General features: G+C 61.3%; 1 protein-coding gene across 1 annotated transcript in view; it reads right to left on the reverse strand.

The window, feature by feature from the left end:
• Window positions 1-12149, reverse strand: part of KCNC1 (potassium voltage-gated channel subfamily C member 1) — a 40458-nt gene extending 28309 nt beyond the window's left edge. The window contains exon 1 of the mRNA XM_056130840.1: window positions 11198-12149. Coding sequence (XP_055986815.1) covers window positions 11198-11767 — 570 coding nt within the window. The 5' untranslated portion in view covers window positions 11768-12149. The remainder of the gene's footprint in view (window positions 1-11197) is intronic.
• Window positions 12150-14236: the final 2087 nt, after the last annotated feature.

The raw sequence follows: 14236 nt of genomic DNA on the forward strand, positions 1-14236 counted from the left end.
AGACCGAACATGATGGCCATGTGTTACCTGAATTGTGAACCATAACACCCAAAAGCGGAGAGAGAGAGAGAGAGAGAGAGAGAGAGAGAGAGAGAGAGAGAGAGAGTAAAAGGGAATGTTCCTGCCACTGAGTTGTGGATGGGGATGGAATGGGGTGGGGGTGGTGGGAGGGATACTGGGAACACTGGTGGTGGAGAATGGGCACTGGTGGAATGATGGGTACTCGACCATTGTATGACTGAAATGTAATCGCGAAAATGTATAAGTTTGGAATTCTATCTCAGTGTTTCATTAAAAAATTACTGTCACTGTCCTCCCATTGTTCATCGATTTGCTCAAGCGGGCCCAGTAACATCTCCATTGGAGACTTTGTTGTTACTGTGTTTGGCATATCGAATACATCACGGGGAGCTTGCCAGGCTCTGCCGTGCGGGCGAGATACTCTCGGTAGCTTGCCAGGCTCTCCGAGAGGGGCGGAGGAATCGAACTCGGGTCGACCATGTTGGCTGCGTGCAAGGCAAACGCCCTACCGCTGTGCTATCGCTCCAGCCCGCTAAAACACACACACACACACACACACACACACACACACACACACACAAAATGAAATCACTTCTGGTGGGACTCAGGGGGCCACGTGGAATGGGGTTGGTGCCAGGCATGGAATCAAGGCCAGCTGCATGCAAGGGATGCACCGTAACCCTTGTACTCTCCCCCCAGCCCCCTCTTTCTCCACATCTTCAGAAAATCCCTGCCTGGCACCCCCCTGTGCTCTAGGGTCTAAGCATGAAGTTGGGTCTAGAAGACCTAATCCCTGCCTCAGTGATGCTAGCATCCCAGCATGAAGACAGCCATGCACGGGCCCAGGAGTAAGTCGGAGCAAGACGTGGTGGTCCCCATGGGCGAGGAGAAGACGGCACCAGGGGCTCCCCCAGGAGAGAAGCAGAGTCCACCTGAAGGTGAGGGAGGCAGCAGGGCCCAGAATGCAGGGTCCCAAGCAGAAACAAGCAGTGTGCTGGGGGGTGGGGTGGGGGCAGTGATGCCCGAGAGCGAGCCTGAGAGAGAAGGAGGAGTGTGAGAAGAAAGACAAAGAGAAGAACAGGAGGATGAGGAGGACAAGGAGGAGTGGGAAAGACAGAGAAAGATGAGAGAAAGAGGAGGACAAGGACAAGGAGGAGGCAGAGGAGGAGGAGAAGGAGGAGGTGGATTAGAAGGAGGAAGATGAGGAAAGGAGTGGGAAGAGGAAGAGGAGGAGGTGGATTAGAAGGAAAATGAGAAAGAGGAGAAGGAGAAGGAGAAATAAGGAGGGAAGAGGTCTAGGAGGAGGAGGAGATTTAGGAAGAGGAGGAGGAGGTCCAGGAGAAGGAGGAAGAGGAGTAAAGGAGAAGCAGAAGGAAGAGGAGGACGACAAGGAGGAAGACAAGGACAAGGAGGAGGAGGAGAAAGAAAAAAAGGAGAAGGAGGAGGAGGAGGAGAGAAAGATGATGAGGAAGAATAGGACAAGGAGGAGGAGGAAAAAGAGGAGGAGGAGGAAGAAGAAAAAAGGAGGAGGAGGAGGAGGAAGAAAGGAGGCAGAGGAAGAAAGGAGGACAATGAGGAGGAAGGCAGGGAAAGCTGAGAGAGGTGACTGTAGGACTCCTCTGGAGGCGACAGTTCTTACAGGTCCTGGGCTTCCCCCCCATGCCAGGAGAGGCCCAGAGTGGCAGCAGAGAGATGGCTCCGTCTGATCAAATTTTTACCAGGGCAGCTTTGGGCCCCAGGGACAGAGTTGGCAAGGGCAGAAATCAGCAGGGCATGCGCAGTCATGTGGAGTCAGGGTTGGGGGAAGGAAGGGGAGGAGCGGGGGGCTTCCACCGGCAGCCGTGGATGGGATGAGCTGCAGTGGGGTTCTGGGTGTGGGTTCAGCGTGGGAGAGCAGGCTCTGCGGACAAGCGGGAATCCAGAGGGATGTCAGGGTGTCAGGTCTGAGCCACTGGACCGACACAGTGGTCACTGACTGACGAAGAGGAGCCCCCCAACCCCAGGTCCCTCATCCTGGCCCCCACATGCAGGGCACCAGGGAAGGTGATGTGCACCCAGCCTCCTCTCCGCGTCCTGATGCTTGCCCGCCCCCCCCCCCCCCTTGGGAGCGCGCCTGCCTCAGCACTTCCCTGCGTGCACGTGTGTGCATGACTCATCGGATCCTGTCAAAAGGCGAATTCGAAATCCGCAGGGCTGGGAAGGGGCACGATGCTCAGCAGCTCCTGAGCGCCCAGTGTGGTCAGAGGAGAGCTGAGGGGCCTAGCAGAGCCGCTGCGGACTCCCCCTGGCCTCGACCGGGAGTGCTGACCCCGATTCCATGTGGCTGAGCCTGTGGGAGCATTGGGAAGCAGCCCAGGAAACCTGGGGTTCAGCCAGGGCGAGGGGCTTCCAGCAGCCCTCCGTATCGCTGCCCATGACACCCCGAAAAAGCATCTGTTCACATCTCCCGCCCACCCTGCACAGAACACGGCGTCCCTCCAGCACGTCCCTCTGGCCTGGTGCGCAGGTCCTCCCCTCTGATGCTCTGATGGCCCCTTCATGCTACACCCCGAGGGCACACAGCCAAGAGAAGATGCCAACCGCCGGATACAAGCAAATACACTGTGAGGAGGTGGCACCGGGGCAGATTGTATCGGGGTTAAGGCTTCTGCCTTGCACACAGTCAATTCTGGTTATATTCTTTTTTTTTTCCTTTTTAGGGGTCACACCCGGCGATGCACAGGGGTTACTCCTGGCTCTTCACTCAGGAATTACATTACTCCTGGCAGTGCTTGAGGGACCACATGGGATGCAGGGAAGAATCGAACCCAGGTCGGCCGCGTGCAAGGCAAACGCCCTACCCACTGTGCTATTGCTCCAGCCCCCTCTGGTTAGATTCTTGGTACTGTACAACTCCGGCATCCAGAGCTGAGAGGAGCCCCTGGCACCGCCAGGTATGACCCAAACTCGCCCCCACTTTCCAGTAAGAGAGGTGGGACCCCAGGTCTCTGCCTGTGGAGGGCCGGTGAGTGTGTGCCCAGCACCCAGCACCAAGCACTCAGGCAGGTGGATGGTTTCTAGGCCTCGAATGAACGAAGGCCAGAGTGGAAGCAGGCAAGGAAGGTGCAATGAATGAGAGATCTCAGTGCCCTCCCCAGGGTTTCTGACTGCTGGGCACCAGGCCTCTTGCGGGCACTGCTCTGAGGCCTGGAGAGGAGAGACAGAGGGCAACGGGCTCCCATGACAGCTCCGATGGGAAGCTTCTGGGAGGTCAGAGTTGGGAAGGGTCCCAGCAGGACCTCCAAAGGGTCCCTATGCTTCACAGGGGCCGGGGCCACAGGGTGCTGGGATATGCCCAGGACAGCCAGACAGCAGGTCTTGTGCGGGTCTCCTTTCCACACCGGGCTTGTCCCTGATCCCCAGGGCCTACCTGTGCCAAGCCACCCACTGCCCCCCACCCGCTGGATTCCCACCAGCCTGAAGCCTCCGTGCTCAGCAGAGGCCCCGACTCCCCCCACCCCACCCCCTGCCCCAAGATGAGGACTGCAGGGGTGGGGGCAGCCAGGGCTGAGTCTTTACGCTCCGCAGAAGAGCAGAAAGGCCATGCAGCATGGAGAGGGGAAGAGAGGAGAGCGGGGCGGCTGAGCTGAGGGCTGGCGAGGAGGAGGAGGAGGAGGAGGCTGGGAGGAGCCCGGCAGAAGGGAGCAGCAGGAGCTGTGGCCACGCGCCAGAGCAGAAGGCCACGAGCAGCGCACGGAGGAGCGGCCAGCATCCCACCCCGCGGGCCCCTGCAGAGCAGCTTCTGGGCCTCCCAGCCCTCTGCCATCTCCCTGCAGACCATATGGGACCCGTGAGAAACCCTCTCTCTGGGGATGCCGGGCCCTCCTTGGCGGCGCCTCCCAGGGCCCAAACTCGCTGAGCCATATTCCCAGAGAGGCGGCTGGGAAACGGGGTGTGTGTGTGGGAGAGACAGGGGGAGCCCCCAAAAGCCTAGTAGATTCACCAGCCCAGGGGACGGGGTTCACGCTCAGGGGGCCTCACTCCTCCCCGATGACTCTCCTGTGGACAAACCGAGTCCCACTGGGCCCTCCCTGTAAAGCAAGAGCCTCCAGAACCCTGGCACAGTGGAGATCACACGAAGGCAGCTCCAGGGAGGGTCCGGGAATAAATGGTGTTTGTGAGTCAAGCCCTGAAACAAGGGTCTGATACACAAGTAAGGGCTTCCTTAAGCAGCGGTCACAAGGAGTGTGACTTGAGAACAGATTTTTCTAGAAAAATCCTGCTTGGAGGAGCTAGTGCCAAGAGCTGGAGCACATGTCTGGCACATTCAGGCTTGATTCCTGGTACCGAAGGGCACTGCTGGGTGCAACTCCCCGCCCCCGCCCAAAATGAAAGACATAAGAGAACGGGGTCAGGGCCAAGACTGGTTGGATGGGGAGATTCTCAGCCAGCAGTGCAGGGGTGCAGGTTGGCATGAGGATGGAAGGGGTGGGAAGGCAGGGAACTGTCACTCCGTCCCTCGATCTCCTGTGAGCCCCTGCAAATTGGGATCTTCCGAACTGGGGTCTTCCCTCTAAACCCTGAGCCAGAAGAGCAGCTGTGACTGGCACAAGAGTCTTGCTGTGTGTGGCCTGGGGCAAGTGCCCCCCCCCTTTGCCAGCTCTGGAGCCGCTTCTCCTCTTCTGGGGGTGAGGGGAGGGGCGGCAGGTGGTCTGGCTGCTCCCATCTGCTCCAAGAGTCCTGTGCTGGGGGAAGGTGGTCCCTCCCACCCAGTAGGAGGGTGGGCAGCCCACTGTCCCTGCAGTCGGTGAGGCCTCCTGGGAGCCTGCCCCATGGGGAAGAAGGAGCTCGGGTCAGGGGCGCGGTCAGGCTGGCTGGGCATAGACAGAAGGCAGGGAGGCTTGAGGCCCTGACCTTTTGGGCCAGTGCGAATATACCAGTCATGCGACCGCCCAGAATAGCCAGCGCACTATATTCAGCTGCTGTGGGAGGCCCCGAGATCCCTGGCCGGGCCCCAGGCCCAGGAGCCCTCCCCCACCACACCCCCTCCCCCACCTCGCAGACAGCCTGCCTCCGGCTCGCCAAACTCCTCCAAAGCTCCTGGCAGATGCCAAGCTCCCTGCCCAGTGAGGCAGCACAGGCTTCTGTGCCCAGAGTGCCAGCCTCCAAGCACTCTCGGAGCTGTCACGAGGGAGAGGGGGGCTCCTGGCCCCCGTCTGAGAGGCAGGGAGCAGGCCCAGGAACGAGGCAACACATGTGGGGACTTGAGGGAGCCGCCACTTCTCCATGGGCCCTCGGGGCAGCTCTTAGGACACTTGAGCACACAAGAAGCAGGGGGCAGGGGGCAGGGGACAGGGGTGTGGCTCAGCGCAGAACACTTTCCTGGCATGTGCGAGGCCCTGGGTTCAGTTCTCAGTGACACCACACACACACACACACACACACACACACACACACACACACACAATGGCTGCAGCAAAGGACATGTGGATGCAGCACTGGTGAGATTCTATCACAGAATCACAAAAGCATACTGCCCCTCTGAGGGGTGGGACCCTCACGCTGGCCTCTGGCTCAGTCTGTAGGGGCTGAGAAGGATGATCCCGGAGCAGATGTTTGAGATGGGGCGGAGGGATGAAGAGGAGAGACTCAGGATGAAGGAACAGCACCTGCAAAGGCCCAGCGGCAGGAGCACCAGACACAGGCTAGAGACTGAAATGAGGCCACGGGGACTATGGCTCAGGCAATGGTAGCAGAGTCTGGCCTGAGGGGACTGAGGGGCAAACAGGACCTAAGGGGCCATGGCACTGGCAGAGGACACACGGAAGTGCATTTCGCAGGGCACAAAGGCGAAGGGGTGGATGTGTGCCTTGAAAAGGCCTCTGTGGGCACCAAGTGGGGAAGGAAAGAGAGAGGCTGGGGCCAGGGGTCACAAGTAGGTGGGAAGCTTGAACCCAGGGGACCCACGGGGCACAGAGTCCGAAGACAAGGCTGGAGAGTCACGGAGAAAAGAGTGAATCTGGCCAACAGGGGCCACAGCACAGGCAGTATTTCTGACTCGTTGCCTGCCAGGTCTGACAACTTGGGTACTCTCTCTCTCCTCCCAGCTTTCCGTCTCCCCTCTGGGCAAGGGGCTCTCCTCAGGCCCACTTACAGAGGCGAAGAGACCGATTGGGAGAGGGCTGGTTTGTGATTCTCACGGCACGGAGGAGAGAGGGCAGATGGCCGGAGCAACCACTCGAGCACACAAGGAGCCCTGGAGATTGGGGACACTGTGAGGAGGTGCCGGGCCCAGAACTCTCCATTGCTCAGGGACCCCTTCGCGGGTTACCGTGATCGAAAGGGGGACTCAGCTACTCCGAGAGGATGGGGAGAGTCCCAGGAAGGTGCTGAGGTGATCCCCTTTCTGCATGCCCGGACCCTAGAGTTCCAGGGTGCTGAAGGGGGATGCTGCTCTGCTGGAACCCCATTCCAGGCCCATCCCCAGGAGGAGAGAGAGCAGCGGGAGCAGCAGGGCATGAGGAGGGGATGGCAGCGGGCCGGAGACCTGGCACCAAGCAGAGGAGGGCAGGGGACAATGCCTCCCCTCCCCCCAGCCCGGACACCATTGGTACCTCCTTGTCATTTTAAAGGTCATGTCACTCTGGAGGACAGATGTCATCACACACATACACCCCACACACACATATGAGGAACACGCTCTGGCCCACAGCACGGGGACCTCCACTGGCCCTGACCTGACACAGAACAGGGTTCTTGATGACAACACACACGTCACAGACAAAGCCCATGGCTCATCCCTGAACTGGCTCCCAAGAGAGAGGGACAAGGACAGAGGTTTCGAGCCAGCGCTGCCCTGACTGCGCCCGCAGAACCCTGCCCGCTGTCATGCCACTGCAGTTTTGCACACCAGGCCCAGGGTCCCCTGCCACTGCCTAACTCACTCCTATTTGCCCCTTGGAGCTTGCCCCCGTACGGCCTCCTGTGGGACCGTTCCTCATCAGGAAGCGCCTCCACGGCCCTCACCATGTTTCCAGTTCAGCAGCATCCTTTGCTGGCTCATGTTTTGGGGACCACATCTCACCCGAAATTTTAAGCTGGGCTCATCCTGTTTCAGCTCACCTCCCCGCCCCTCTGCCTGGCTGCCTGAAAGGAGAAAGGGCCCAGGGAGCCGCTGCTCCAGCTCCTCTGTCATCCCTGAAGGGCTCAGACAGGCCTGCCCAGCCCAGCCCAGCCAAGGCACCTCTCTTCCCCCAGGCCCAACACATTAGGTGGGGGCAGTGTGTGCAGAAACAACCATCCTGGGCTCCAGCAGGTTCTTCTCTGAAGAATGGGAAACTCAGAGCAGGCCCAGCTAAGGCAGTTTGGAAGTCCCAGGGGACTGAGGCAGCAGCAGGAAGCGCCTCTTAGTGAAAGCTTCCTGCCGTACACTGGCGCCTAGGCCTCTCTCACCTACAAACTCCCTGCTCACTGACAGCAACACTGACACACAAGGGTGTGTGTGTGACACTCCCATTCTGTCTCACACACAGTCTGCATATACTCCCCAGGGCCTCTCACAGATGTCTCATGCACACAGCCCCACAACAGCCTCACACATTCTGACACACAATCACACACAACCTTCCATGCACACCCTCATCCAGCCTTGTACACACAGCTTCTCACACACAGCCTCTTACAAACACAACCTCTCACTAGTCTCTCACACCCTCACATACACGACTTCTCTCACACAGCTCCTCATACTCTTACACACACAGCCTCTAACAAAGTTCCTCACACTCTTACACACACAGCCTCTCACACAGTCTCTCACACCCTCGCACACAGAACCTCTCATACACAGACCCTCACACACACAGTCTCTCACACTCTCCCTTGTTCCCTCACACACACAGCCTCTCACATACAGTCCCTCACACCCTCATACTCACAGGCTGTCACACACAACCTCTCACACATACAACCTTTCACACATACTACCTCACACCCTTACACACACAGTCTCTCACAGTTTCTCACACCCTCCTACACACAATCTCTCACACACATCCCCTTATGTCCTCATACACATAGACTCTCAAATACAACCCCTCACATCCTCATACACATAGCCTTGCAAACAGACTCTTACACAGCAACACACCTAAAGTTTCTCACACACATCTCACAGAGCCTTGCACACAGCCTCTCACACACTTGTACACACAGCTTTGCACAGTCTCCACAAAGCTCCACATCACAGCTTCACAGCAACACGCTCACCTCGAGCCTCTCACACTCCAAGCTTTCTCTTACACACAGACATAGCCTCTCTCTTACACATGTAGTCTCTCTCTCTCTCTCTCTCTCTCTCGCTCTCTCTTTTCCATATACGCACTCTCTCCCACGCAGTCTCATACTCACACACCAAGTCCATTTCTCAAAACACACAGTCTCCCTCTCGCTCACATTCACAGAATTTCTCTGGTTCAGAGACTCACAGAGTCCCCTCACATAATCAGTCCAAGTTCACACACATGAACATGCGCGCGTGCACACACACACACACATGCACACACACACACCTCACACTCAGAGTCTCACACCTATTTTTAGCCTTACACACAATCTTCCTTACACACATGAAGTTCCCTCATACCCCACTGATCTCTTACACAGATTCTTTCTCACGGGTAGAGCTTTAATTTCCACACACACTTAAACAATGGTGCAAACAAACAGGATGTGATTTAGAATGGAGAATTAAGCCCCTTTTGAGGAAGGCTGGACTGCCCGGAGAGGGGAAACAAAGGTGAGGGAAGCAGCGGGCAGCAGAGCAGAGGGGGAGGGCTCCGGGCTGGTCTCTGCGCAGATGAGCCTGAGCCGCAGCGAGGCAGCGCAATGCAGCTAGGCCAGCAGGGCGGGCGTGCACAGGGCACCTGGGTTCTAATCCAGGCTCTGCCCTCGGTGCTCCTGTGCCCTTGGGCAGCTTCCTCACCCTGTGGGCCTCTGTCCGCATACGTCACCCAGGGGAGACACTCTGTGAGGCCACAGAGAAGTGGGGGTAGGGGCACCTTCTTTCTAGCCCCTGTGTCCCCTTTCTCATCTCTTGCCCCAATATCCTCCCAGAGTCTGCTCCTCGTGCACAATCTCTGGGGAGACGCAGAAGTAAGTTATCTGCCCGGGTTGGGGAGGTACTAGTCAGCAGGTGACCCTTAGTCAGCAAGAGGTGAGATAGGTGGGAGCGGGGCTGGAGCAAACCTAACCTGAAACCAGGACCCAGGGCAGAACCTGGAAACTGAGCCCCAGGGGTGAAGAAGCCAGGTGGAGGGAACGCCCAGTTTCTGCTAGTGAGGAAGTTGGGCAGACTTCTTGGGGCTAAGGGGCGTGAGATGCTGCCCAAGGTCAAACAGGGTGAGAAGGGCAGCTGTCCTGACCAGGCCTCCTTGGCCCATAAGCCACCCCCTTCAGCAAGGCCGTCTGAACCTTCCGTCCCCCTCCTCCAGCCCTCCCCAGACTCGGCCACAGCCTCCAGTTACATAATCCCAGGCGACAGGGGGCCTTGGTCAGGAGAGGGGAGGCAAGGGAGACTTCAGGGGGCCAGAGTCCACTCTGGGGAAAGGCACGGATGGGTGGATGGCTCAGGAGAAGATGAAGTCTACTGGGGTTCCATCCTGCTGGACCTCTAACTCCCCCAGGGGTGACCTTGGTCAGGGTTCTCAGTGGCAAAATGAGGGACTTGGTTCTCTTCCTAAAACACACACACACACACACACACACACACACACACACACACACACACACACCACCTGTTCCAGGCACTAAGACTTGGACCCATTATCTTTTCTCACAGGCTGCAATAATGCTCATCTCAGGAGCAAATCTACCGTGGGCCTGTACCCAAACATCTCAGCCACCTCAGCGGTCCACCCCCCTCTCCTGCCGGGGGGTGGGGGGGTCCTCTACAGCTGGGTAGCTGAACCCCAGTGGGCAAGAGAGAAGAAATGGAGGGAAGTATAGGAGGAGCTGCAGACACATGTGTGCCCTGGTAGGGCACGGAGTAGAGCTGAGAGCGGGGGTAAGGGCCCTGCAGTAAATGCTGGCCTCCCCCCTGTGCCCCCCACCTCCAGGCCTTAGTCTCTGCTGAGGCCTCTTGAGGTCGAGCCAGTGAAGGCCAAGCGCCTCTCTCAGGGCAGATAGCTGCTGGGTTCGGGCAGGCAGCAAAGCCCCTTCGCTTTCTCAGACAGCACGCTCACCGCTCACGTTTCTCTGATGGGCAGAGTGACCTAGCAGGGCTCTCAGAGGGGCCAAGGTCAGCCGCAGGATGCCCTTTCTCCCCTGCAACAAGCTTCCCCGAAGGGGCGTGGCTGGCGAAGACACGCCCACCTCTCCCAGGCCTTCCCCGGGCCGCTTCCCCACAGAGACCCTCTCCAGAGGCACAGGCAAAAGCCCGGCGCCCTCCCCTTGGACCCCTCCCCTCGGATTCGGAAGCAGGAGAGAGCGTCTGATGCGGGGAGTCCTCTCTGAAGGATCCCCGCGTCCCCTCCCCGCGAACAGCCCTCCACCCACCCCCGCGGGATTCCTTAGCCGGAGAAATGCCCCTGGCAGGTTCCCCAGAAGGGCCTGGGGTTGCTCAGGTTGGGGGGCAAGAGCGTGTGTCTCCAGCCGCAGAGCAGGCCGCAGGGCCTCCTCAGCGGGCTCTGACCTGGGAGGCCGAGTGGGGGGGCGCCCCATCCCCCTCCCCACACCAGAAATCTAAGGGGGCACTTCATACCTTCCCATCTGCAAAGGTACGCAAGAAGACGCAGCAGCACACCCATGCTCACTTGCACGCGCGCGCACAGACACACACACACACACACACACACACACACACACAGGCTCGCTCTCTGCCCCCTACACGCTTCACCCACCCAGACACCATCACACTTACATAAACATGCCCGCAAGCCGCACACACGCGCGCGCACAAACACACCCATTCAGCAACACACAAGCGTGCTAAAACAGGACAGACCCCAGCCGCCAATACCCGTGCAAAACGGGTCACCCGCGGCGGGAACGCACCGGCCCCTCTTACCCCTGCGCACACTCCCCCATCCCCCTCGCCTTCCTCAAGTCCCCCTCACGCGCCCCTTCTCCGTGCCCAGCCCGCTGCCGGGACGCAGCGGGGCGCTGCCCACCCGCCCACCCGCCCGCCCGCCGCACTTACCCGCGCGTAGCGGGATGAGTAGGGGTCCTCAAAGAGCGCCCAGATGCGCGGCTGCCAGCGGCGCCAGAAGCCGCCGGAGCGTCCGTCCGGGGAGTCGCTGAGCGCCAGGCGCTTGGTCATCTCCAGCTCGTCCTCCCCGTCGCCCGAGTCGCCGGGCCCGTCGGCGTCCGCGTCGTCGGCGCTGTTGTCCAGGGGCGCGCCGCCGAAGCTGTCGAGCGCCTCCTCGGCGTCGCGGTGCTGCCGGTACGTCATCCAGCAGCAGGGCTCCACGTCCGTCTCGTCGATGCCCCAGAAGGCCAGCTCCTCCTCGTAGAGCGGCCCGCACACGTCGGCCGGGCAGTGCAGCTTGCCTGTGCGGTAGTAGTTCAGGATGTGCGCGAAGACGCCCGGGTGCCGGTCGAAGAAGAACTCGTCGGCGCGCGGGTCATAGTCGAAGTGGCTGTGGGCGTCGGGCTCGGCCAGCCAGGCCAGCCGCGTGCCGGGCAGCGTGCGCAGCGTCGAGCGGTACGTCTGGTGGCGCGTGCCGCCCACGTTGATCACGATGCGCTCGCTCTCGTCCCCTTGGCCCATCGCGGCGCCCCCTTAGGCATGGCGCGGCCCCGCGACACCCATGGGAGCGGCCGCCAGGGGGAGTCGGCACCGGGGAGGGGGGCTACGCGGCCTCCTCCCCCCTCCCCCCTCCCGAGCCGTCGGGAGGAACCGGGGAGCGCGGGTTCGGGTCACCCCGCGAGTGACCCACCCCCTCCCGGCCCCCTCTCTCCTCCTCCGGGTCGCTTTTTCCTTTTCCTGTCCGGTCCGGGGTGGGTGGGGAAGTGTGCGCGGGATCTCGAGGGTCTCTGGGGCGCCAGAGGTGGGAGGGAGCTGGTCCGGCTGCGGAGGAGGCAGAGGTGGAAGAAAGGGAGGGAGCAGCAGGGAAAGGAGAGCGCAGGGGAGGGGGGGTGCGGCGGCGCTCAGCTGTGCGCCCCGGGAGGAGAGCGAAGAGGGTGGGGGGGCCGGGCTGCCGTCCCCATCTCAATGGGGGAAACGGAGCAATCAACACAAAGCTTGGCGGGGCCGGGAGGGTGGAAGGGGAAGGTCAGCGGCTCCCCGGGGGTCCCCCCCGCCCCGCAAGTACAGAGAGACCAGCCCCCTCCGGAAGAGGGAAAAAGGGTGGAGAGAGGAGTGGAGAGGTGGGTGGGTAGGTGGGGGGTTTCCGGGGGAAATTCGCGCTCTGCTTGACGGTGGTCGCTGCAGCGTGCTCTCGGCGTTGGGGTGGGGGAGATGGATGCTCGCCGCCTTCCTGCGCGGCTGGGCTGCAGCTCTCGGGGCGCAGGGCGGGCTCTGGGGGCCCCCTCCCTCTCTCCTTGCCTGGCTGCCTGCTCTCCCCCCGGCGGCGGGCGCGCCTGCCCGCCCGCCCTCCTCTCTGTCTGTCTGTCTGTCTGTCTGTCTGTCTGTCTCTTTCTCGCTCTCTTTCTCTCTCCGCGCCTCTCGGAGGCGATGGCGGGGCCCCCCGGGCCGGGGCGCGCGGGGTGCGCTGCGCGCGGTGGCGCCCGGGGCCGGGCTCCGGCGCTCCCCGCGGCGGTGCTGAAGGGACAGCTCCCGGGCTGGAGCGGCGCTGCGCCGGGGGGCTCTCGGGGCGGCCGGGGGGACTGGCTCCCGTACCTCTGCGCCCCGCGCTCCCGCGCCCCGCTGCGGGCGGGCGCCGGGCGCCGCGCTGGTCGGGCCCGGGAGGCGGGGGTGGCGAGTCCGGGCGCGGCGAGGCGAAGCCGGCGAGGCCGAGGGGAGCGAGGCGCCGCCGCCGCCGCGACGCTGCTGCCGCCCGGGCTGCTGGCTCGGGCCGGCTGGCTCGCTCGCTCGCGCGCTCCGCGTCCAGCCCGCCGCTCTCCGGACACGGGCACACGGCGCGCGCAGCCGCACTCGCCCCCGGAGGGAGGTGCCGCGCTGGGTCCTAAAAAGCCCTGATTCCGCGCCCCCCCCTCCCCCCCCCCCACACACAGCCCCGCGCCGAGCCCGGCCTCCCTCTACCTCGGCGCTGGGGGCGCCCGCCCCGCAGGGCTCCCGCGGCTCCCCGGGGACCCGCCGACGCTCCGCCCTCGGGGGAGCGCCCCTGGAGGGGCGGGGGCTCCGGGAGACGTCTAGGCCCGTGCCCCGGGGGCGCGCGGCGGGGTGAGAAGGACGTGGGCAGCCGCCCGCCCCTCTCGTTCTAAACTGGGGGCACTGCCTCACCCCCGACCTCCTCGGAGACACCTGGACTCGGACCCGCTCCCAGCAGCTCTCTAATGCCAACTCTTGCCACGGAACCTGGAAGCCCCCCAGTTCCTTTCCCAAATAACCTCTCGCATGGCCTTCAAAATAATACACATCCCACCCTCCCCCCGCCCCCCAACACACACACACACACACACACACACACACACTCCACCACCACCAATGCACACAGGTGCACGTTGTCCCCTAAACCCTCTCCAACCCTATGGTCCACTCCCCTGGACAATCTCACTAACCCCTGAACCTTTCAAAACCCCAGAGGGGTCTTGGTTCCCCCAGTACCACCGACTTGTCACTTTGTCGCCAGCTCACGGTCCTGCTGCTGTGGCCCTGACTTCCTAGGAGCCGGGGCTCCTGAAAAGGACCTTTGTTCATCCCTAGAGGTCAGAAGGACCAACTGCTGCCCTCTCCCAGGCTTCAGCCACGATCAGGTGACCTGAAAGGCCACACAGCCAGTTGCAGTGATTTCCAGGGCTCCTCAGTTGAACCTGGGGGCTGGGAGTTGCAATATGAACCTTCAAGTCAGCCTGGCCGGTGTTTGCTGCCCGGGCCTCAGTTTGCCCAATGGAGCCATGGCTTTGCTGGTTCCAGGCTCTGTCTCAGGCAACGGGACCTTGCCTCTGAGGGCCTCCCAGGCTATGTGGGAAAGTGAGAGATGGGCTCCCTGCAGGGCTGAGAAGGTCAGGCCCAGCTCCTGCCTCCTGGGGGTGGCTGCACAGGGAAAGAAACTTATTGATCCTACACCACCCCAATCGAACGCCAAGCTTCCTGGGCAAAGGGCGATTTAATTAA

The sequence above is a fragment of the Sorex fumeus genome, unplaced genomic scaffold, assembly GCF_029834395.1.
Source record: "Sorex fumeus unplaced genomic scaffold, SorFum_2.1 ptg000007l, whole genome shotgun sequence".
Lineage (NCBI taxonomy): Eukaryota > Metazoa > Chordata > Mammalia > Eulipotyphla > Soricidae > Sorex > Sorex fumeus.